Below are 26130 nucleotides of genomic sequence, written 5' to 3' on the forward strand. Positions count from 1 at the left end.
AAGGTTAAAGTATTGGAAAAGGCAATGAAACCAAGAAATAGCAGGCACAGCTATTCTTACATGGGACAAAATAGACTTCAAAAAAGGCTCAGCTCATACTCACTGAAGGAATGAATCAATGAAGAGAGTATTACAATCCTAAAAATATGTGCTAAACACAGATGAACCCAATTCCACACAAGCAAAGCTAACAAATTTAAAAGCATGGATTTTCCTACACACTGATAATGGGTAATTTCAATATCCCAGGCTCACTAATACACAGGATATATATATATATATATACAAGCAAACTAACTAACTAACTAAGCAGAGACTCTCTAGACTTAAATTACATCATAAATCAACAGGACCTAATGGATTTTATAGGATATCTCACCCCAACATACTAAATTCTTTTCAGCAGCCCATGGAATTTTCTTCAAGGTCAATTACATATTATGACACAAAATAAGTCTTAACAGAAATAGGAAGCTAAAATAACATCCTTCATCTTATTTGACCTCAGTGGAACAAATTTGGATATTAACAACAAGAAGTACAGAAAGTATACAAACTTATGGAAACTAAAGAACACATTATGAAGGATTATTGGGTCAGGAAAGAAATCAAAAAGGAAATTTGAAATTTTGTAGAATTGAATAAAAATGAATACACAAAATGTCAAAAATCCATGGGAAAGAATAAAAATAGTCATAAGAGGAAATGTTATAGCAAAACTTTTTGAGCTATATCAAATTAATAACTTAATGATCTTGTAAAACCCAAGAACAAATAAAAACCCCAAAAAGTAGAAAGTCAAACAAAATGAAGGTCAAGATTAATAAAGTAGAAATTTCAAAAAAATGAAATGAAGATATAGTTCTTTGACAAGAGTGACAGACCTTTAGCAATATTAATGAGAGAGACAGAGAGAGAGAGAGAGAAAGAGAGAGAAAGAGAGAGAGAGAAACTAGAGATAAGACATTACAATAGACACAAATTCAGAGAGTCACTTGTAAGAACCTACTTTGAAATTTATATTCCACTAGATTGAAAAACCTAAAAGAGATAATTGAAGTTTTAAATGCATATGATCTATGAATGTTAAATTAAGGTGAGGTAGATAATTCAAATAGATATATTTATCAAAAAAAATGAGACTGGAGCAATATTTAAAAATATCCCAGCTAATCTATATGTATGTAATATAAAGTAACCTTCTTAACATTTAGTGCAGTATGGTATGATCTTGTCTTTTACAAACTGTGTTGTATGCAATTATTGTTATATTTCATTTCCCTAATACTATGTGGTGACAACTTGAAAAAATTCTCCCAGTTAAAACAGCCTAGATGGATTCAATTCACAATTCTTTTTACTCCTCAAAGAACTGACACTAATCTCAAAGTATTTCATAAAATAGGAAGGGAAGGAAATCCTTCAAATTCTTTAAGAAGTCAGTATTACCTTGGTACCTAAAGCAGACAAAGACCCGATTAAAAAAAAAGAGAATTATAAGTCAATATTGTTGCTGAAACATGGGAAGAAAGTTTCTCAATAAGATACTTGCAAGTGAAAATAAAGAATATACCATAAATATTGTCTACCATGAACAAATTGGCTTTATACCAGAAACACACTGATGGTCCGCCCGCCATATCTAAATCAATGAATTGAACCTACTACATGAATAGATTCATTCATTGACATAAATCATATAATGATCTCAGATGAAAAATCTTTAACAAAATTTAACATTGTAGCATGCTAAATGTCCTAGGGAGACTAGAGATAGAGGGGACTCATTTCAACATAATAGAGAGAGTATACAGCAAGCTAATATCTAACATCTTGTTAAATGAAGAAAAAACACAAACATTTCCATTAAAATCAAGAACAAAAACAGGGTGGCCACTCTCCTACTCCTGTTTAATATGATTCTTGAAATCTTCACTAGAAGCATTAGTCTCAGTTGTCACTGATACATGGAATTTGACTTCTGAGTTACGTCTATATATAGCTTAGCAAACATCTATAAGAAGTAAGTTATGGACACAGATGGTGATGTAATTATAATTTCACGTGTCTCGGAATTTTATGGTATTATCTAACAAAGTATCTTATGCAATTGTTCTTGCTGTAAGATATCTAAATAATCTGAAGTAGAAAGTCTTCTGTCAATAAAATAAAATGATTGTTGTTGGAAATGTCCAGATATTGGGGAAAAAAACATGAGTCAAGGAACTTTAAGTTTTCAAAAGAAAAAAAAAAAACGGCTGAGAAATATTTTTTTAACTGTTCAACATTCTTAGCTATTAAGGAAATGCAAATTAGAACTACTTTGAGATTTCATTTTACATCAGTTTGAGAAGCTAATATTAAACAAACAAGCAAACAAAAAAGACAAAATATGCTGACATGAATTTGGGGAAAGAGGAACACTTTTTTATGGCTGTTGATATTGCAAACTGGTACAGCTACTATAAAAATTCAAGTGGGTTTCCTCAAAAAGCTAGACATTTATCTACCACATTCTCCAGCTTTACCACTCTTGAGCATATATCCATGGGACTCTTTCTATCCTTCTGTAGAGATACTTGCTAATGCATGCTCAATTCCACTACATTCACAGTAGGCACAAAATGCAAATGAACTAGACAGTTTCCAATTGGTAAATGGATAATGAATATTACTATAGTGAAAATGTGGTACATATACACAATAGACCATCATTCTGCTATAAAGAAAAACAAAATACTGAAATTTGCAGGTAAACAGATGAAGTTGGAAATAAACATTCCAAGTGAGGCAACCCTGACCCAGAGTGACAAATGCTGAACATTCCCTCTCATGTGTGGATGCTAGCTTTGGTTATTTGGATATAGCTGTCTAAACTGGCAAACCAATAGAACACAGAAAACAGTTCAAGGCTACTGGCGGACATTAAGTAAAAGGAGATAAAACCCAGGTGGTATGAAGAAAGAAGGATGAATAATGGCATAGGGAGAGTTAAGTGGGCTGCAGGATGGAAGGCTAGTAGGAGAAGGAGTAGGGGGAAGGATGACTAGCACTAAAGAGCACTGAATATGGCATACAGAAATTTACTATGGTGAAAGCTTCCTGAAACATATTTGTCTAAATATATAAAAGGAGGTTTAGTTGGAGTTAGCCTATAATGAGCGGTGGTGGCAGTGCCCCTCTGAGCTACAGGCTGTGAAGTAAAAAGCTAAATGCCAGGTACCTTTGTTTGACTTGTCTGTCAGTGGGGTCTCACAGACCTTCCTCAAACCTAACAGTCAACTGCTACTGCTCTTGGTTGTGAATTGAGTGGGAATAAAGGGAGGAATTCATGTCCAGTTCTGTAAAACTGGAAAAATCCATGTCTACAGACGTCATCAGCCCTATGGGAAAACCTACTGTTGTCTTGCTATATGAACACGGCGTCAAATAGCCATCTAAATGTTCATGTTTACATCCATAGATTATTCTTAACACTTGTTAAAGAAGTGTACTCTTGAAGTGGACATTGGTTAGAGCAGAGATTCCTAACTGATGAGAGTGCTAAGAGAAAGTGACTATGGAGTGCTCAACCCTAAATTGGACATCTACAGCACTCCCCAAGTGCTCAGGGAACATTGCTAAGTAGAAGCTAGAAAAAAGGTAAAAGGCCAGAAGGTGTTTGCAAAGCTATCTTCTGGCTATGACATGGGCACTGAATCCATGAACTCACAGCAACAAAAGACTGGACTCATCAGCATTCTATCATAGATCAAGGACAAGTTCATGAATCCTGCTTCTTGAGGAAGTTCATGATTGATGGAGGTGGATACTCATACTCTTCACTTTTGTAGCTTAAGCAAGTAACACCATACCACTCTACCCCTGCTTACAAAAGAAACCCTAACTATAGTGGGCCACAAACATGGAACTAGCAGGAGCCTCTTGGCAATAAGGGATTTGGTGGGAGGCAGAGGTGAATAAGAGAGAATAACGGGGGAGGTTATAATCAAATTATATTACAAATATACGTTATGGAATCATGAAAATAAAGTTTAGAAAATAAATTGGGTAAGTGAATTGCATAAATAGCATTCACAGGAAGCAATACAAATGGCCACAGAATATTTGAAGAAAAAAGTTGAAAAGTCTCAGTCTCTAGGGCAATGAAAATTTAATATACACTAGAATTTCATCACACAACCAGCCATGTGGCTATAAAGAAAACAAATTACAAGAAATACTTATAAGGATGCAGGGAAAGATGATATTGTCACCGCTAGTAAGGGTGGAAATTTGTGCATCCCTATGGAAATCAGTGGGGAAGATCCTCAAGGAACTAAAAATGGAACATACTCCAGGAATTCTAAGTCAACAACACACACAGGCACATTCATGTTTATTGAAATACTACTCACAATGCCCAAGATGACACTGGTCTAGATGTTCACCAACAGATGAATGGGTCAAGAAATTGTGTTATAGATACACACTGGAGATTTTATTCCCCCATCAAGAAGAATGAAATTATGTCATTTTCAGAAAAGTTGGATTAAAGACCACCATATTTAGCAAAGTAAGTTAGACTCAGAAAGACAAATGCTCCATGTGTTCTTTTATATGTGTAATAATATATGTTGTTATTAGAAGAGGGACTATGGGATGAAAGATTCCAAAAGGGAAGGTAGAGAAGGGAACAAAAAAGAACACTTGGGTGTGGGAGAGGGACAGAATATCACAAGTTGTCTTTCATATGCTGGATACAGATGCTGGATGCATCTGTACGTGTGCATGTGTGACATGAAGGCAGAACAAAGAATACTTGTGGAGAGGAAGAGGACAATGAAGGGTGGAGTGGGAGGAGAGTTGGATGACAAATATGAGCAATAAGTACCATGATGTATGGATGAAAACATCATGATGAAACACATTATTTTGTGAGTTAATTACAAGAGAACCTTCAAGACACACTTTACACTGAAAGTACACACATCCTCCTGGTAGAATTTATCTCACCTACAGGTGACTTCTCAAAGTGGAATGTGAAACTAGGTAATAATACCTGCTATGTTGCGCTGTGAGTAACATCCAGAAAAGTTGTCATGTTTGGTGCAGGTGTTTTTGTTGTTTTGTTTGGGGGGAGTGAGATTGTTTCTTGTTTTTATTTTTTTTTAAACAATGTGTGATCTGGCAAAGGAGAGCAAAGAGATGCGTGCCAGGCTCCAGACTTCAGGCTCCAAAGTGAGTGCATTGAAATCAAGCAGTAAAAAGGGGGCTTTTCTGAACCCCCCTTTACAGGAAAGAAAGGAAACAGAGAACTGATGCTATTAGACTCTGTATAATGAGTGACTGCTACGCAAGTTTTTAAAAAACAGACTGGTTGCTAATGCATCTCATGGAAGGACTGCCCCTTTACCTTCACATAGAGTATGGGAGGAAGTAATTAAAGAAACGCTTTAATGTTGGTGGGAATGATGACGGCAGACTCTCTAGAGAATAACTTCAAAATATTTGCTTAGCTTTTTTCCAGTTCCTGGAATTAATCCAAAATATATCTTATCATAAATAGAAAACTGATGTAACGTGACCTTTGTACAGAAGGTGGAATATATACATAATGGAACACAATGTGTCACAGTTTTAGAATTTTATTCTGAAATGTTTAAGATACATAAAAGGTTTTCAATGTATGTTAGATTATAGAACAAAATAGATTTTGAAGAAATAAGCCATTTAAAATCTGTAGGAGACTTGTGTGTCTGTGTGTGTGTATAAACATACTCTGTATGTTTGACACACGGAGATATGGTACATGGTACCCTCCTAAATATTAATTTTGACTCTATGATCTACTACTATGCTTTGTGCTTCTCAAATTTAAAAATAAACTGCAAGTTTCAGCTAATGTATCTGTAAGTTTATAATTGTTATATTACGTGTGCGAATGCTTTGCCTGCATATATGTTTGTGTACCACATACATGCCTGGTGCCCAAGGAGATCAGAAGAAGGCCTGAGATCTCCTGGGACTGGAGTTACAGATGGATTCGGATTCTTCGAACTGAACTCAGGTCCTATGGAAGAACAAGTACCCTTAATCACCGATCCAACTCTACAGACCCTAGTTTATTAGGCGATTTTTTTTGTTAGTTTTGCTTTGCTTTGGTTTAAATGAAGTGTGTGTGTGTGTGTGTGTGTGTGTGTGTGTGTGTGTGTGTGTGTGTGTGCATGTGTGTCTGTGTGTGTGTGTGTGTCTGTGTCTGTGTGTCAGAGATCTGTGTCAGTCATTCTACACTTCACTCCTTTTAGACAGGGTCTCTCAAGTGAATCTAGAGTTCACAGATTGGCTAGCCTGTCTCAAATTGAGCCCATGGTCCTCTTATCTGTTTTTTTTGCAGGGCTGGGATTAGACGTAAAACAAGGCCTTCACATCTGAGCTTTCTTTGTGCATGTTGTGATCTAAATTCGAGTCCTCATTCTTGTAGAGTACCATTAAGTCATCTTCCCAGTCCCATAATAACTAGACACTGCAGATGTTTACATTTGCATACACATACACACATGTGACTGTCCAGTTAAATTTTTCTAGCTAATGTACTCTTCAAATATATTATCCATAAATCAGATATTTATACCATGTGTAATTCCCTTATGTTACACTTTAATCAAAAGGATGCCAATCTTTGAGTGAAACTATGGATATACTGCCCTCCAGTGGGCATTGGGCTGATGTGCGTATCTACTCTACCACTGTTCTCAGCAAAAAGTCTGAAGACCTAATGTTTTACTGTATTAGAAGAGATAAAAGCAGACAGTGACAGAGGTGAATTAATCAAAATACATTTATGTGCATTATGAAAATGTCATCATGAAAGCCATTATTCTGCACAATTATTATATGTGACTAGGTTTTTTTTTAAAAAAGTAATATAATAGTTTTATTTTTGTTTTTGTTTTTGCTTTTAAATATGTTGTCTCCAGAGTAAACTCACTGCACAGGAGGGAAATATGAATGGGAATTGTTGCAGACAGTGCTGACAGCTACAATTCTGCCATGTGCTTTGATACAGTGGTAAAACTGTCAACACTCCAGTGTTCCTACCCAGGTCTTTCTTGGCACAGGCATAAAGGGGTCCCAGGTGGAAGAGCTGCTGGTTCCTGACATAGGCAGGACTCTGGTGCTGCAAGCCTTCTTTAACTCCTTTCTTGCCTTTAGTGGTTTTTTGCTCAACAGACTAACAACTTCAACCAGGAGCCCATTATTCAGTGCTATGTTCCCTAAGGTGGTACTTACAGCATTATCTTACAGAGTACACGTGTTCAGAGGGTTCAGGAGAAGGGTAAAGAAAAAGCAGCCTTTGGGAGCCAAGTGACCTGCTTATAAAATACATCAAATCATATCTTGACACCCCTACCCTATGCTGTAGGGACTTGCCCAGAGGGCCTCCAAGCTCGCTCTCCATGCAATGATGTCAGAAAGTTCCACCCAGAAAATAAAAAAAGCAATTACATGGGCTGGTCATAGCAACCCTCTTGGAGAACATAAACGAGCAGTTCTTTGGAGACATTATCCCTCGATTCCACAACCCTAGATAGAAAGGCCTTAGGCATCTCTGTGGAGGCTTCCTTGGAAGTGACCTACCCACCAGTGCTGGGCACACAACTCTTGGGAGGGTGCATGTTGGAGGTGTCCTTCTAGAAATCACTGGTCATAGTCTCTAATTTTCCATGTCAGATTTGCAGATTTGACGGGAAGAGGGTGTGCAAATGAGACACTCAGGAGAAGCAATACTTTGAATTTCTTATTAGTACATTTCTGGCTTAGTATACTGCAGTCTGAATTTCTTGGACCATGGCTCTGTAGAGATGTTTACATTTCTATATGCATAAACATTTCAGTGTCCGGTTAATTTTTTTCTAGCTATAAATGTATAAATATATAATAAATGTATGATATAAAATACAAAGTAAATCTCTGGAACCACAGAGAGCCATGGTCCCAGGGGCCTTGTGTTTGTGGGAAAATATAAAAAATATGCAAGATGCTACTACTAACCTTGTTCACCAGCCTGAGGGAATAAAAGGCATCTTCAACTCAGGACACTTTCCATTTACAATGGGTTTACTAAAGCATAATCCTTAAAAAAAAAAACATTGTAAGTCTCTGAATTTATCATTGGGTTTCTTGTGTGTTTCCTTGGTTGGTGCTGGGAATGGAGTCTGGGGTCTCATACATGTTAAACTCACAAATTTTCCTCTAAGACACACTCCCAGCCAAAAGAGACTTCTTTTTAAAGATAATGGGAAATGTCAGGGGTTCTCCTTAGGCTTACTAGAGCTGCTGGTGAAGTCTGTCTTTAGACCATGGAAGCAAAACAATGGTCCACTGGTGCAACACTAAAAGTTTTCAGATCCTCCATTGACTATTTGCTCCTCTTAAATGTGTCAGGTGACAAGGAGTTGAGTTGGGGAACCTGCATCAACAATAGCTAGAAAGATCTCAGTGGTATGTGGTTTTAAATGACTGCTAACTGAAAAGACTTCTGGGGTATGGTAGGGATTGTAAGTAAAACCTTATCCAAGCACAGGCATGTCTTTGGTTTATATTGGGTTTTACTATACTGGGGAAGCTGCATTTTATAAGACAGTAGCTACAGTTTTAAAATATTTTTAGGTCTGCCTTAGAGCAAAAAGGACACAATGCCTTTACTACACTACAGCTTTTGAGTTAGATTCAAAATCTTACAGAAGACTGGGGACAAAATTTTACTTTAAAAAAATGTGCCCATTGCATATTTCTTCTGCTGTTGGATGTCATGAGCAATATCACAATACATATTTCTGTACAGACATTCACAGCATGTTTCTTATGACATCCCCAAGGTGGATACTACATAGGGGTCACAGCACTAAGGAAAAACCACGAGTTTTGTATGGAGTGCTAATTTGTTATCTGTTCCTCTAACAAATGCCTGCAAAAATCAATTTACAAAGAGAAGGGGGTCTTTGTGGCTCATAGTTCTGGAGATTGCAGTAATGACTTGTTGTCTCCATTGACATGGGCTTGTTGCAAGGTGCATGTTGGAGGTGTCCTTCTATACATGCATAATGTTGAGAATGTATGACAGAGCCACACCATATGTCTAGTTCTAGGAAGCTGAAGGGAGGAAGAGGACAGCTACCCCCTCACTTGAAAGCTATTCTACATTTCTTGAAGAGACCACCTCTTCCCAATATTGCTGTGTAGAGGGTAAATCCTTTAGCTTACTGGTCATGGAAGGACATTCAAAATCTGAGCTACAATGCCAGTTCTGGCGAGTAACCTCAGTACTGAACACAAAATCTGCACACCACACACACACACACACACACACACACACACACACACACACACACCGCCCGCCATGGTCTGCTGTCGAAATGCAGGTGAAGGCAGGTGAAATATAAGACTAGAGTCTGTGATTGTGCAATGAAAAAGTAAGGTGGGGCTGAGAGTTTCAGAGAGAGGACAGAGGATAGACTGACAGACAGAAGGACAGAGAAGATGGAGGAAGAAGATGAACCAGAGCCAGGTGGCTTGAAATAGTCACAGGTAGCTATGAATACCATAGAAGGGATAGAATAATATAGGATAATTTGTTCAATCTAGGTGGGCAGTTTGTATCAATATCAATTGGCTCTGGGTTTATTGTGTGGGTATTTTGTGAGTTGAGAATTTACTGTGATAAATCTTATTGATAAATTACAAGCCTCTAGAGTTTTGATTTTACTGGGTTACAGGGATTTGTGACAGTTAGTCACAGGGACTGGGAAGATATGAGCAGATCGGAGGCAAGCAAACCAAGAGAAGTTGGGTGGCCGCCGCATGGGGACCATGGGAGCCGGGAGACTGGTGTGTCCAGAGAGTAGCCAGTAATAGCGTGAGTTGATTTTTTTAATTATTACACACAGCACTCCCCCAAATGCCCATGATAGTGGTTACCAGATCCTCCTTTGCCAGCATGTGCTCTGTGGATTGACAGTGATTTGTAGTGTCAATTCATTGTCTTTGCTAAATGAATAAAATACTGGTTGGTTTTTGTTGTCTTAGCACAAACTTAGCTATAGCTGGGAAAGAAATAATCTAAAATGAGAAGATCCCTCCATAAGATTGTTTTGCAGGCAAGTCTGTGGGGTAATGTTTTGATTTGTGATTTCTGTAGGAGGGCCCAGCCCACTCTTGGCGGTGGCACCCCAGAATGGTGGTCAGGGGTTGTATAAGAAAGCAGACTGAGAAGACTGTGAACAGTAAGCCAGTGAGCACCACTGCTTCATGGCCTGACTCTGTTCTTATCTCTGGGTTTATCTCTTGAGTTCCTGTCCTTCAGTGATGGATTGTTACACGGAAATGTAAGTTGAAATGAGCCCCTTCCTCCTTTTGGTCACGGTGTTTTTACTGGAGTAGAAACCCAATTAAGACAGCTTTACCACACTAAGAACTCTTCCACTTCTCAAATGTTGTAGACTGAGAGAGAGAAAACTCATTATCAGCTTTGCAGCTAATTAGCAGACTCACTCTGCATAAACAACCACTCATTACTGCCACAAACAGCTCTGTCTCTCATCACGCTTACCTTCCTTCTGGGCATGGTACTCTAAAGATGTACTAATAGGACTCTCCTAGATCCAGTAAGAGTGTGGCTTTGCTCTAGTGTTCAATTGTGATAGATCCAGTAAGGATATTGCTGAAATCATGGCTAGCCCTTTGATGGCTCTGTGACCCTGAGGTGATTACCAAACTACTCTGGCCTCATGTGTTCTGAGCATTAAATGGGAAGGTGTTTGCCCACACCTGGCTAGTAGAAGTCTTGAGAATGGAAGGATATGTTGTATGTACCCTGAAAATGCTACTCAGTGAGGGACCCCCATCCTGTCTGTTCTCTCTATATATAGTGGACCTAACTCCACTCCTCACATAGGCCATGTACACCAGAGTGTGGCATCATATAGCTCTGAATAAAGCTGCACATTTTATGATGTATGGCTTATATTTTGGATCTCACCATTCTCTTGGGGATGTGGCTGAAGGACAATAATCTAATGAGATGGTAGATATCTCTGTTATATGAAAAAATATCACTCCCACAATAGCCTCATCCAATCCTTCACCCCAAAGATAAGTAACCCCTAGCATCCTGCATGAGCTTCTACTCTATCTTGCACCTTTCTCCACTGCCTTGAGTTTCCTTACAAATTCTCTTCTGTAGAATACTGGCCTAGGATTCATTCTCAATCTTACCGCTGTTCCTCAACTTCTCCACAGACTTCTTTGCATGGAAAATATGCTGTTTAAAGACACATGCTCACACGTGCTATGTCCATTGACAGGCACAAGTTCAAAAGCAGTGTAAAGAGAAGTGAAGGGCTGAGCAGAAAATGAGTTGCCACAATGTGTGTCACAAGTTTCCTTACTACCACTTCTTGCTACAAGTCAAGATTTGCTGCAAGATAGGTGCAGGACCATGTGCCCATGTGTCTGCGAGTGCCTATAATTCCAAACACAGCCTCTGTGAGAATAGCTATATTATTTTTCAATATTAAATGTATTAAAGTTGTTTTTGAAAAAAAAATCTCCACAAATACCTAGGTGAGTGTGTGGTGGGGGTTGGAAATGCAGCCTTCTGGTTTTTATTTTGTTTTGTTCTCTGTAACTTTGGAAGCATTTTCTGAAGCCCACTTAGTTTGACTATGGAAACTGAAAAGCTATGAAGGACTCTTGCTTTTTAGTCCATCCACTGATTAACTGAAGTTTGTGAATTATTCAGAATAGTAGTGACAAATATCATTTTAAATTATAAATACAACTTCGTATTTAAATCTTATCAAAACATAAGAAATAGGTTTTCAAACCACGAAAAAGCAGTACAACTGCAATAAAAAGTGGGTTCATTTCAGGTTCTTAATAACATTTGTATAAAATACAATTTCCTTCTTTTATTATCTGAGTTGCAACTTCAAAAGATGCTCTTGGACACCTATCAAAAACAAGAATGGGTTCAGATGTTGATGGCCATGGAAACAATCTGATCTAGCCTTAGTATCTGTACTTCTCAAAGCACAAGAGCGCACTGTGCTTGTACATCACACCTCTGCAGCCTGTGCAACCTTCAAATAATTCTACATACCCATTAGCCACTGAGCCTTGTCCAGATATCTCTAGGGCACCATCAGCTGGCCTGACTTGCTACCCAAGGGCACTCAACTGCTCACCGCATGGTGTAGAGAAGCGTGCCGTCATCTTCTAGCCTCAGCAGCTTGTTGGGTGTCGTCATGTTGTGTGCGATGGACTTCTTCCCATTGTGGAAGAACGTGTCTGGGGTCCAGATTTTGCTGGCAAGAAGGTTGTTGAGAGGGAGGCGTTGCATAGGACCCTTAAACCGCAGCCTTTCATCTTTCCAGCTTTGTCGGAAAAACACATCTATGGTATATTCCTAATGCACAAGAGGACATCAGGGTGACATCTCCGTGGGAGAGGTCCTTACCACAGTTAATTCAGTGTGGAAATTGTCTGTGTTAACCGGGCTTTGGTACCTACCATTTCTGTGTCGGACACTGGGCCAAAGCTGGTAACATAGATGTCTGTTCGCACCTGCGTGATTCGCTCTGAAACACAGACACAGGTTGCTTTGCACTGCCTTACCAAGAGCCTCCTCTGTACTGTGTTGTTCTCAGCCTAGTGCCCAACTTCATTCTCCATAACTGTGACACACTTTTGTGTTTTGTAAACCTAGAAGACTAGAGTGATACTCAATGGATCGGAATTGCTTCAAACTACAGAGCAAATAGTGTATCCATTGTTAGGAAAATGGCCCAGGTCTCATGGCACCTCTGTCTCTGGGGAGTTGTCCTCAATAGATGTAGACTGAGATGCAAGTCAGTGAATGGAGACACTCCTAAACCTGGAGCTCGAAGGCCATCCTGCTCTGGATACTAACTTGAGTGAATCTCCCAATAAAGCTGAAAGTACTAGGTGGCCTCAAGAAAGGGGTAATGAGAAAGGGCTTTGGTGCACACCAACACAAGTATGGCTTGAAAAAGAGAATCACTCCTCCTTAGATGACATTGTGAATTGTTTGAAACTCATTGCAGGGTTCTACTATATTACTAAAGTAATGGGGTATACAGAATTGATCAAAATGATCAACAATACTGGGGCAAGGGCTAATGTTTTCCATGGATTATGAGTAAAGATTCCATTCACAATCCACCACCATCCACACTAAAGCAGTCCAAGCTGCCTGATGACATAGTGGGCTCAGATAGTTTCCCTGAAGCTCCTCTTATGGTGATAACCCACTTATTTTACCATGTTTGTGTAGAGTGATTATAGGGCCTGCCTTCTGAATAAGATACAAGCCCTTCTGCACCCTCTGAGCCAGAGTGGCCCATTGGGCTCTCTGATGAGTGAGTAATAGTGGCACAGACTGCCTGAATAAAAGTCCTTTGTTGGCCGGGCGGTGGTAGCGCACGCCTTTAATCCCAGCACTTGGGAGGCAGACACAGGCAGATTTCTGAGTTCAAGGCCAGCCTGGTCTACAAAGTGAGTTCCAGGAAAGCCAGGACTACACAGAGAAACCCTGTCTCGAAAAAAAAAAAAAAAAAAATTCCTTTGTTGATGGTGGCTCAACAGTCATCCCTGTGCCTTGGCCCTCTGAATGTATAAACAGATATGGGATTGTTGGCCACTGAGCCTGATAATGTCTTTCAGTGGCTCAGACAGATGTGGCCAAACCTGTGAGGATTTTTCTTGCACTAAAATCTTCGAAGACAAATCTGTGCTTTCTGTGAATCTTCATTAATAATACAAACACCGGAGAACTCATTTTACTTCAAGAATGCCTCTGTCAAAGTGTCTAAACTAAACAGGTTGTATGTATAGGAACACAGGTAGATGTAAAGTTTGGAAGTAGTTGCTATATCAGACCTTCACTGGGGTTGAGGAGCCTTCTCTTTTAGATAAGCAGGGACATTGTAAATACCTTGACTATGGTCTCGGTGAGAAATTATACTTTCAGAATGTAAAAAGACACAAAGAAAAAGCACAGCGGACAATGGACTTCTGATAAGCATTTACAGAGAAGAGAGTGAGAGCTTTTTAAGAATTATTTCCTTGGGTGCTCAGCTTTAACAGCACCTCAGAGCTCAGTTCTTTCCTAAGGAACTAGAATGCATTGTACTCTTATCCAGAAAACAGAGCGTCTTAAGACTCTGATAAGGAGACAACTTCCCTTTAGTTTCATGAATCTGGAAAATTATAATAGGACATGATATAGATTGGTTTTCTACTTAGAATCCTTACAAAGTAGTTCTCTCAGAAGTTATCTGAATTTCAGTCAACATATCTTTATGGCTGAGGGTGATTTCTCCCTGGATTTTCACCAACCTCAGCTGGAAACACACTCACCTCCCAGCCCAGGCCGAAGTCTGTTGTCATAGCCATCCAAGAGCCCATCCAAAATCCTGGTGAATATTGTGATGTTGTCATTGGTCTCGTCTTGTATGGAACTAGTTGGCATTTGCGAAAAGCTTTTAAATAGAGAAAGGAAAGAAAGAGAAAATTCTAATCGCTTTGTATAAACATTTTTTTTTTCAAGACAGGAACACAATACTCATATGGCATCTGACCTTGGAGGACTGGCATCTGAGAAACATACCGCCCACACTGCCTTGGCTGGCCACTGGATTCTTTTTAATGAGCCCTGGATCTTGACTATTCTTTCTTCTGCTCTAGGCCAAATGGCTGCCAACTTAAACTTAACATCATGTTCCAGTTAAGAGCTGGAGGTCCATGCTTCTTTTCTAAATGCCAGGCTATTCTTACAGAAGAGTGTACTGCGGCTGTGATATGTTGTATCACAGAATGTGGCTGTCAATTCTATAGCCATGTTTGAAAAAAGAAAAAAGAGTCTCTGTACCTGGACTAGCCAGATGACAAAATCACATGGGAATTTGGAACTTTTGTTTAAATAAAAAAAAATGAGTTTGCAAGTCATCAATGAGAATGGGGAGGATGGTATGGTGGCCCACAACTTCAATCACAGAACTCTGGCTGCAGAGGCAAGCAGATCTCCATGAGTTCAAGACCTTCCTGGTCTATATAGTGAGTCCCAAGCCAACAAAAGCTACATAGTGAGATCTTATCTCAAAAATGTATGTAAAAAATTTACCCAAGTTGGAAGACAAGATGGTGAGCACAGATCTCACTGCATCCTTACTAGCAGACTGGCCTTCAGAAAAGGAACAAGAATATTTTTAGAATATTCTGCTTTTATTCAATGGTGTAAAGTTTTCCAGACTGCAAAAAAAAAACAGGTTGTACTAGGGAAGAAAGCTAGAATTAACCCACTTAGAAGCAATCAATGAAAATGCATGGTTTTCAAGAGGCGAGTGGGGAAAGGGCATGTGCATTCTGACCTCAGGGAGATGGCAACTCTGATTTCAACAAGGGCATGAAAGAAAGTGCTTATGCAGACCTGGCATCCCGCAGCCAAGTTCCAAGAACTTGGTGTGGCAGACACACAGCAGTTATGACTTCAGTATCTCCCTGGAGGAACGCTGAACAAGCCAAGGAGACTACCTGGGGGACAGGAAGTCTACATATTCAGGGGATGGGATTGTGCCTGAAGACCACAGAGCCTCCTCCATTTATTTCCATTGCTTTCAGATGTGAAATCAGCACTTGATGTGCAAGATGGTCTTGGCTTCACAGACTCAAGGCGGATTACTGGATGAAATTCAGTACTCTTGGCACTCAAAAAAAAAAAAGAGCACATGATTCCTGGCACTTCCCCCAGAAGCCTGGCTGTGCGATGCCAGGTCTGCATAAGCACTTTCTTTCACGCCCTTGTTGAAATCAGAGTTGCCATCTCCCTGTGAGACGCGGAGGTCAAAATGCACATGCCCTTTCCCCACTCAGCTCTCAAAAAACATGCATTTTCATTGATTGCATCTAAGCAGATCAATCCTTCATTGGCCCCAAAGTGAGTCCCGTTAGAATAAGCATAAAATTCCTTTGATCTAAATTTCACATCACCACTAAAATGAGTACAGCTGAAGCTTGTACAAGCTGAAATTCAGTCCTGTTAGTACAGAACACACAAATGTGAATATTTTATTCTTTTATTTTAAAATACTATAAGATTTTTATTTCCTTTTTCTTCTCCTCCCACCTCTCATTTTTTTTTTTTTTTTTTTGAGGCAGGGTCTCTCTGTATATATAGCTCTGGTTATTCTGGAATTTACTTTGTAGACCAGACCAGACTAGTGTTGAACTCAGAGTTGCCATCTCCCTGTGAGAGGTTGAGGTCAGAATGCACATGCCCTTTCCCCACTCAGCTCTCAAAAAAACATGCATTTTCATGCCTCTGCCTTCTGAGTGCCAGAATTAAAGGCAAATGCTATCACCTGGCTGTATTATGTGCCCCTCATTTCTAACACCTGTGATAATTTCACACTTCAGAAGAAACAATGGAGCCTCCATAGTTAGTAGTGGGGTGAAAAGCCTTGAGGTATCTGGCTTGTATGAGAAGAATGTCCTCTGGTCTTGTCTGGTTGTCTAAAAACTGGTCCCAAAATGTCTAGTTTCATATTCTGCTTCTCATGACATTCAGAGATTGTCAATCTGGTTATCCAATTTAAGGCAATTTCCAGATGCCTAACATTGGAAGAGCCACACTATTTCTTCAGTTTAAAAATTAACATGTGAGAATATACAACCGTAGGAAACGACAACAATATTGTCTCTCCTCACACATTCATTTATTTCCTGCTATTTAAAGTACCCAAGGGCAACTTCATCCAAAAGTCTTAAACATAAAAATGACATAACAGGCAGTTCAGAATTTATAGACTGTACACAATTCTGTACACTATTGTTGTTCTTAATATCTTAGTATGCTAATTTATAGACTGTACTTTACCACAGTGTTCATGATAGGAAAGAAATTAGAAGATGGGGATTTAGCATTATCTTAAATTTTGGGCACAGACCAGAGGTTTGAAATATATCCCCATAATCAAGGGCCAAGTATTTCATCATTCAAGGACTTTCCTAAGCTTGTCCATTATCAGTTGTGAAATGTTCTTCAACCATATTGGATAAGAACATCCCTGGCCATCAAGAGACAACGATCTGATTGTATCACTAGCTATTTCATGATAGTGGGCCACAGTGTTGCTTAGCATTCTCTCTGTCTCTCTGTCTCTTCTCTCTTCTCTTCTCTTCTCTTCTCTTCTCTTCTCTTCTCTTCTCTTCTCTTCTCTTCTCTTCTCTTCTCTCTCTCTCTCTCTCTCTCTCTCTCTCTCTATCTATCTCTTTGTAGGCATATACCCACTGCTTCATGTTTTCAGGCAAGTGGTATGCTCCTTGGATCTGAATCTCACTTTACACATATCCAAATTCTCATCAATCCCAGGGATAGATAGAGTGCTTATGAATTCCAGAGCTGTTTTCATTTATTGTATACATATTTTAATTTACTACTTTTATTTTATGGATGTTCTGCTTGCATGTATGTTTCTGTAACAAGTGCATGACTGGTACCTACAGAAGCCAAAAGATGGTATTAGATTATTTGAAACTGGAGTGGTGCATGGTTGTGAATCACCAAGTGGGAGCTAGGGATTGAATCTACGTCTTCTGTAAGAACAGGCAGTGCTTTTAACTTCTTAGACATCTCTCCAGCTAGACACAATTTTTAAGATATAGTTTAAAATGTCTACTCACACTACTTATCCATAATGACACTTCTCTTGGAGAAATTTCAATATCTTCTCTGTCTTACCACAATTTCCTCCTGTGCTAATCTTTAGTTTTCATATAGCAGCATTCAGGGCTGAGGGGTTCTGGAATATTTCCTATTCTATATTAAATAGTCATATACTAAGAGGAGTAGAAAAAGAGACATCAGGAAAAAAGATCTTTAGGAATGCCTCTTAGGGCAGAAGCAGAGTTTGCATCTTGCTGCTGTTGTTTTGGGCATTTTTTTTGTTTGTTTTCCATAATCAATCTGAAAAACGAATCAATTGTAATCCATGGCCATGCCTATTCTCACAGTACTGAGGAGAATTCAAGTCCTGTTTGCTGCCCTGGCACAGTGCCTCCTTCACCCAAATATCTGGAGACTTGGTTATGCCTTCATCAAGATGCAAGATCTTTAAGAACTACTTTTTGGGCAAAAAAAAAAAAAAAAAATCTCATTTGGCTCAACAAAAGCCCTTGAAAAGAAAAATAGCCAGGGCATACGAGAATCTGTGAACAGTGAGAAACACTGTGATGGAAGATCCTCAGGTGGAGCTGTGGTGGTTTCACCAGGCAGGCCTGGCCACCATCCATCTTAACACTGCTCAATGTATTCAAGGTGGTCAACTATTAGCACAATTGTGGGTAAACTGCTTCAGGAGCAAGATAAAGATCTTTGAAGGAATGAATTATTTTGTGAAATGAAACTAAATCTGCCATTGTTGACAAGTATTTTCAACATAAAAAAATACTTTAAAATGTTGGTAGTTTACTTCAATTATAATTAAGGCTAAAATAGCCAACTTCTCTTAAACAATGGCAGTTTCTTTAGAGTTCATCAATATTACTTATGAGAACATACCACACTTATCCAGTGCTCAGTTTATGGCCTTTGCACATTTATTGATCTTTTAGAAAATGGAGTATTTTGTTATTTGTTTCTTAAACTTCATTTTAAGTTTTAATTAGTTAGTTGGTTAATTAACATCCTGGCCATAGTTTCACTCCCTTCTCTCCTCCCATTCCTTTTCTATCCCCATCCACCCTCCCTTCCTTTTAAGAAAAGGAGAGGCCCCCATGTATATCAACCAGCCTTGGCATATTAAATTGCAATAAAACTAGGTGCATCTTCTCCTACTGAAGCAAGATGTAGCAGCCCAGTTAGGACAAAGAATCCAAAGTCAGGAAAGAGTCAAATACAGCCTCCTCTCCTGCTATTAGGAGTCCCACATGAAGAGCAAGCTACACAACTGTTACATATGTGTAGATGGCCTAGGTATATCCCACGGATGCTCCTTGATTGGGAGTTCAGTCTCTGTGTACCCTATTAGCCCAGGTTAATTGATTCTGTAGTTTTCTGTGGTATACTTGACCTCCCTGGCTCCTATGTTCCTTGCTAATGTTTGGCCGTGTGTCTCCTCAGTTTCTGGGTGAAGCCCCTCTAATGATACCTATGCTAGGCTCTTGTCTGCAAATATAGAAGAATATCATTGACAGTGTTAGAGGTGGAATCCATATCTTGGCATGGGTCTCAATCTGGACCAGTCATTCCCTTAATTTCTGCTCCAACTTTATCCTTTGTACATCTTGAAGGCAGGACAAATTGTAGGTCAAAGGTTAAAACACAAATGAGAGATCATGCTGGTGATGATTTGGAGGAAAGGAAAAACTCCATCCTGGCTGGTGAGTGTGGACTTGTGCAGTCACTTTGCAAATCAATTTGGTAGTTTCTTAAAGAATTGAGAATAAGACCCAGCTATATCACTTTTGATCATATACCCAAAGGATGCTCTACCATACAACAAGGACAACAAAGACACTTCTCAATTATGTTCATAGCAGCTTTGTAACAGCCAGAAACAATCTAGATGGCCTGAAACTGAAGAATAGATAAACAAATGGAATTGAATGGAATACCACTCAGCTCTTAAAAACAATGACATCATGGAATTTGAAAGGAAATGGATGGAACTAGAAAAGATCATCCTGAGTCAGGTAACCCAGATCCAGAAAGACAAGCATGGTATATACACTTTCTTATAAGTGAATATTAGCCATAAAGTAAAGATAGTCATGCTACAAGCCGCAGACCCAAAAGAAGCTAAGTAACAAGGAGGGTTCTAAGAGGGCCACATGAATCTCATTGAGGAGGGGGAGTAGGCTGGAGGGGGGATGGATAGGAAGAGTGTGGGTACAAGAAGGATCAGGTCAGAGGAAGATGGAGGGAGAGTGTACGTGGAAAGACAACTGGAACACAGGGTCATTTGTGGGATGAGCTAAAAACCTAGGGCAATGAAAACTCCCAAGAGACTATGAGGGTAATCCTAGCAATGGGGGATATGTAGCCTGAATGTGCATTTTCCTGAAGCAGGCAAGAGTTAAAATGGAGAGATTGGGACACTGACCCAGTCAGAAAAGAGATTCTTAAGGCTACAGAAGTGCCTTTTAATATAGAACCCAAAACCTGTGGGTACTCAAGTCAATTGTTGTAGGTTTGCATCTCCACATAGCCTCCCTTTTACGCAAATGATCTCTAGACCTACTTGTACTGGTGGTTATTAAAGTATGTTATTTAGGGAATAACACAAGGAAAAGAGTTTATATATGCTTGGTTACAGAGGCAATTTTTAATTAAATATGATAAATAGGTGGTCGAATCCACAGATGCAGAATTTGCAGCTATGTTGGGCCTGTATAGAACCAATCCAACCTGTTTTTAAAAATCACTTCTTTTTACATTTCCTGTCCTAATTTATACAGAAGGCACAAGGATTTGACCTGGTGATTCTGATGAGTTAGTTTTGACAAATAAATGACATAAAAGAGCCCCATTTTCTAGGCTGGTGAAAGCAGTGCCACGGGACTGCTGGGGAGGGGGGTACTGGTGGGTACTGCAGAGTTCTGAATGTACTGGAATCCCTGTCATGGTGATCCAACTTCTAATTCTGATAAACTGAATTTAGGAACCACCATCTCATGAAATCTGATCCACCAGCAGGCAGGCTTTCCAGGCAGTCTTTAAGAGAAATAAATTGTGCATGCCTTCAGCAAGAGTGGAGTCTTCCAAGTACAGGAATCTCTCATTCAATGTTGTCTCATTCCTGGCCTTTTTCAGGCATTAGCATCTCAGTTTCTGGCTCCTAGAGACTCACAGAGGGAATAAGAAACCATGTTTGTGAAGCCTGACTCCTATCTGGAGACCTTCCTGTGTGGTCCTGGTGGAAAGTACGTGTTCTGAGGCCAAGATGCAGGCAAATGGGTTGCCACAGGGCCAGTGACATGGGCTCCAGCAGCCCTTGAGTCTTTGAATATTTCACTGGGGAATGCCAGTGATGGGCTTTAATGACTTGTGTCCGAATTCATGACTGTCTCTGGATTGATGTAGGCACAGGTAGAAGTCAGCATTGTACTTGATATAATTATAAAAAACTTTGATACTGGAGAATTTCTGTAGAGCACAGAAAGGGTAGGAACCTAGTGTCACTTCACAAAGCATGACATGACAGGAACATAAGAGAGAGAGAGACAAAGACTCTGTCTAGGTTAGGAATGAAAGAAAACAGACATGAATTTTGGAGATTGAAGATTAACTCAAGCCAATGAAAGGGGTACAAAAGAAAATTATGAACAGTTGTCATAAACTGGCAACTGGCATTTGTAGGAGTGGGAGACATCTGATAAAAGCCAGCACTAGGGTGGCACTGCTCCTCAGTAATAGAGCACTGTAAGGAACCAGACGCTCAGTAACAGACCACTGCAAAGGGCTAGCCTCTGGGTAACAGAACACAGCAAGGGGCTAGTGTCTGGGTAACAGAGCATTGCAAACACCAGGCAGGGGTAATCATCAGGGCACTGAAAGCACCAGGAACTTGGTAACTGGGCACTGTAAGCACCAGGTGCTGGAAGGGGACAGGCTCTAGGTTCACTCATCAATACCACAAAGCTTTTAAAATTCAAAATTGTAACCCACACCTAGGAAACTAATCACAACCAAATCTATAAAACACTTTGACAGTCATGCTATACTTTTAAAATCTTTCTGAAGATAATGGAAACCTGAAGTCTCTTTGAGCATGGTCTGCTTACGATAAGATGGGAAAATAGTGGCCAGGACTTGGGAGACAAGAGTGTACAGAAGAGATGAACCACACAGTGTCATTTGCTACATGTATTTCTTTTGGCCTTAAACAAAGAGGTCTCACAGTATAGGGAATAAGTTGGTCTTGACCTCCTAGTCAAAAGCACTCTTTTTCTTTTACCTCCTCCTCCCAATTAGCTAGAACTACAGATATTTCGACCATGCCCCATTTTTTAGAATTTCTGAATGAAGCTGAAGGAAAATGAGGAGTGTGGAATCAGAGATGGGAAATGGAGAGGAAGCCATTCAGATTCTCCATACCCACACAGCATGAACTTAGCTGCAGAATTTGGTCATTACTTCCCACGTCTTCAGTCTCTACATGTACAAATTTCATCAACCACCGACCGAAGATGATCAGAAAAGAAAAATAGCATACATACACAGGGAATTGTTCTTGTCATTTCTCCCAATGTAAAATAGCAATACCACCATTCATGCTGTGCATGAAATCTAAAAACAGTTTAGCACATTGGAGGGTGTACACCAGCTACATGCAAATACCGTGAATTTCCCATCATAAGGGAATTTGATATCCAAAGGGGCTTCTGGAACCAGCTCCCCAGGAATACCAATGGACAATAGACCTTGGAAAGGAAATTATCTGGGAGTTGTTTTCTCTGTGAGATCTAGAAGATTCTTCCTCTTTTGTGAAGATTGTTAAAGGATTTTACTATTTACACACCCAGATTGTAATCTCTAATAAGAATAGCGATGTGTTAACCTGGTGAGATTTCACTGCCATGGTATTTTAAAGAAGACAATCTCTCACCAGCCTTTGGAAGGTTATTTGAGTATTGTCTTAGCACAGATAGTATTGGGGAAGACAGAGTGTGGTGGGTGTCTCTGTGATGTTATCCATGCTTGCACTGACAGCCATATGTGATTTTTAAAAAAAGGCTCAGTAGCAGTAAGCGCAGGCCATTTTGATGTGAATATTTTTGTGAATTACCCAGGATTGACTTTGTGTGTCAGTGTTCCTAACTTTTGAAGCCACATTCCTCCCCTGGGTTTTTAGAACTTCTAAGAAACACACTCACATTGCTTGCTGGGATCCTTATATGACTCTAAATAAAGAGGACCACTCACTGAGGTTTTCCTCAGTTGTCCATGGCATGCTTCTTTAGCTTCTTCGTACATAACAACATGGCAGGCGGTAGCTCCACAATGTCTCCATGAGATCACTCGTGTCTCAAGGTGGGAATGTGAACCTTAGATACATTTCATGTGGCTAAAGGCTTGACCATGAAGTACTGTGCCAGAAATTTTATGTTCTCCTCATAACCTGAGCTTCACTGTGCTGCCCTTAGATCAAAGCTCTGTTCCTCAGCACCCTTTCTGCAGGTTCTCCATGTCCTTGACACTGCTCCCTGGCTCATAATCCCAAAGCTGGGACTCTATAGGTCACAGCACCTACAAATTACTCTGCTCCTTTGTTCCTCTTCTCAGAAATTTCACTGAAAAAAAGCCATATACATTAGACAACCCCCACACATACACACACACATACTCACACACAACTCCCTGTCCTTCTCTTGCAGCTTCTCCTAGCTAGATCCTGCCACCTATAACTCTATAACCTTTGCTAAAGGCCAGGAGAAAACTCTGAATGAACAGATCCAAAAGTCGAGACCAATCACCTACCTTAATGAGCCCACTAGCTACATTCAGCAGAAACAACTGCGTCTTGCTTCCTACAGAGCTCTCTCCTCTTGGTTTCCAAAACGTCTTCTCTTTAGGTTCTGACTGTTACATGCATACTTGATGATTTTTTTGTGTGTGTTTCTTTGGTTGGTTGGTTGGGTTTGGCTTTGTGTTTTTGAGACATGGTTTCTCTGTATAATAGCCTGATTCATTTTCTAGACCAGGGTGGCCTCAAACTCTTAGAGATCTGCCTGTCTCTGCCTCCCAAGTGCTGGGATTATAGGTTTATTTTTATGACAGGGTTATGTTGTGCAGCTTGCATCCAAGATCATCTTGCTTTAATCCCTAAGTGCTACTGTCCAGCCATATGCTTCTTTTTCCTCTTCTCCATATCTCTTAGTCTCACTTATACCCTCTAAACTCATAATACCTAATGTCTATGCTCAGTTTCTATCTGTTCTCATGCCCAGTATCTTTTAAATCATAATGCAACCCAGTCCTATTCTGGCCTCTAGCTCCCTATGTCCAAAGGCCTGCCCAGCTACTTGGAAGTGGCTTCTTCAAAGACATACAAAGCACAAACATCTTCTACTTTCTTCTCCATCTCAGTGATAAGAGAAATAGTTGATAGAGTTTTCTTGACCCTTAATCTTTCCTCTTGCCCATGTTATCCCATCCACATATCCTACTAGTCAAAACAGATGCTTCCTAATGTGCATACCTCTTAACTGACTAGATACCACCTTCATCTCTCCTCTTCTTACTCCAGATTCCACTTAATTTTTCTTACTCTCCTCTCAAGGGGGATGCAACGCTAAGGTCACATAATTACTACATCGAAATAGGACCATGCTTGCTTAAAGCTACTCAGTGAGGCCACCTGGTGCAGTCTATGGTAGGAGGATTATGTAACATCAACCATTCTCATTTCCAAAGCAATAAAATTTGATGAGGCTGTAGCTCAGTTGATAAAGTGCTCACCTAGCTTACAAAAAGCCCTAGGCTTGAACCTAGTATGGCATAAATTGGGCACCATGATACACACAATAATCTCACAAGTCAGGAATGGAGTGGAGGATCATGGGTTCAAGTCCTTCCTTGGCTTCATAGAGAGTGGGATACATGAGATCCTTTTTTAAGCCAATGATAAAACAAAAGTATTAACAAACAAACATAAAAAAATTCCACTCTACTTCATGCCCTCTGTAACTCTTCAGGTCAAGTTCCCTGACATGGCGATTGTCCAAGATCTAGTCCAGTTCTTTCCCTTACAGGGTGATTATACCTCCTATGGATCTCTACCACTGATGCCAAACAAGCTGCTGACTGCTTCCAATTCTCTGTGTTGTATTCGGCCATTATCACCATTACCCAACACTGGTTTGTTTTTCTCAACCATTAAAGTTGTCACTAAGCCCCACTTCCCTCATGTCCCTGCAGTAGTGTCTCCTTCCATCCCATTCACTGTCTCTCTCTGAGTTGCTCTTTTAGTCACTACCATCAAGTCACTGTTGCTTGTTTATTGCCTGTTGTTTTCAAGTCTGAACACACTCTTCATTGAAGCCAGGCTCCATTCTGGCCCTTATCACCTATAATCATGCCTAGCACATGGAAAGGGAAACATTCACACTACTGTCAAAGCACGGTGATGATCTTCACCACACTCAGGCAAGGGAAGATGCTTGGGTATACCCAAGTTATGGTCTTAATTGTGCTCAGGTCCTGCCCAGGCAGGCACACTGCTTACCATCTAGATCACTAACCTTCACAGAGAGCTAGGCCCACTATCAACAAGACTTCATATTTATCATTAGTGATTTGGGGACAGAACCAAACTGATTGTGAACTGATGGGAAAATTCATTTTTAAATGGAAAACTAATGCCTTATGTTTTCTTACTTTTAGGTTCTGTCTGTTTTAGAAACAGCTTGTAAATACAGATAAGGTGGAGCTTTTTTCTATTCCTCAGCTGTGATGCTTCTCTATGCATTACACTCCAGAAACCTCACGTCATAGTGACTTTGGCTTGGACTGCTCTGGAGTTACCCAATCCATCTACAAGTTTAGGATATTCTTTTGTTTCTAACATATAGATTCCCTCTCTTGCTCTCTTTCTTTCTTCAGAGTTATAAACATTAGGACTCAGTGGAGAGGCCTTTCTAATGGGAACTCTTGCCCTAGCAGGTATCTAGGAGGTAAGGGGTGATTCTACCATTTTCATCAGCAAAAATTGATCACAACTCCCTAAGTTCTAAAGCTGGAGCTGTTCTTATGCACCAAGTGAGGACTTGGTGAAAATTAAACGGCATATTTTTAACAACTTTCTGAAAAGTCATGCAATGCACCCATATGTATGCCTGTTGGTAATTCTTACTGCTATGAGAGTGAGATAAGATTTCTTTTTTTGCTTTAATTCTAATACTTCCCTTTGAATTCCATACCAATTAAAATGTGTACCATTCATGGAAATCCAAATACCCACAATCTGTGCAAACGCGCACGCACACACACACACACACACACACACACACACACACATCCCTTTATCCAGAACCCAGCTAGTGACTCATCCTGGAACTTAGGGCCAGCCT

The 26130-nt window shown here is 39.9% G+C and overlaps 2 protein-coding genes across 7 annotated transcripts in view; one reads left to right on the top strand and one right to left on the bottom strand.

Moving 5' to 3' along the window:
- The window catches only part of Gabra5 (gamma-aminobutyric acid type A receptor subunit alpha5), a 92522-nt gene that overhangs the window by 59323 nt on the left and 7069 nt on the right, over positions 1-26130 (bottom strand). For 5 of the 6 annotated variants that reach the window (XM_034495995.2, XM_076935193.1, XM_076935191.1 and 2 more), the window contains 3 exons: positions 14422-14543; positions 12553-12620; positions 12228-12448 (listed from right to left, as the gene is read on the bottom strand). In XM_034495995.2, coding sequence (XP_034351886.1) covers positions 12228-12448; positions 12553-12620; positions 14422-14543 — 411 coding nt within the window. Of the gene's footprint in view, positions 1-12227; positions 12449-12552; positions 12621-14421; positions 14544-15184; positions 15309-26130 lie in introns of those variants that run through there. The other variant, XM_076935196.1, reaches the window with a different exon arrangement.
- Gabrb3 (gamma-aminobutyric acid type A receptor subunit beta3) overlaps positions 1-26130 on the top strand; it is a 389323-nt gene that overhangs the window by 46872 nt on the left and 316321 nt on the right. The gene's annotated exons all lie outside the window — the stretch shown is intronic.

Source organism: Arvicanthis niloticus, chromosome 1 (assembly GCF_011762505.2).
Source record: "Arvicanthis niloticus isolate mArvNil1 chromosome 1, mArvNil1.pat.X, whole genome shotgun sequence".
In the NCBI taxonomy this organism is placed as follows: Eukaryota; Metazoa; Chordata; class Mammalia; order Rodentia; family Muridae; genus Arvicanthis; species Arvicanthis niloticus.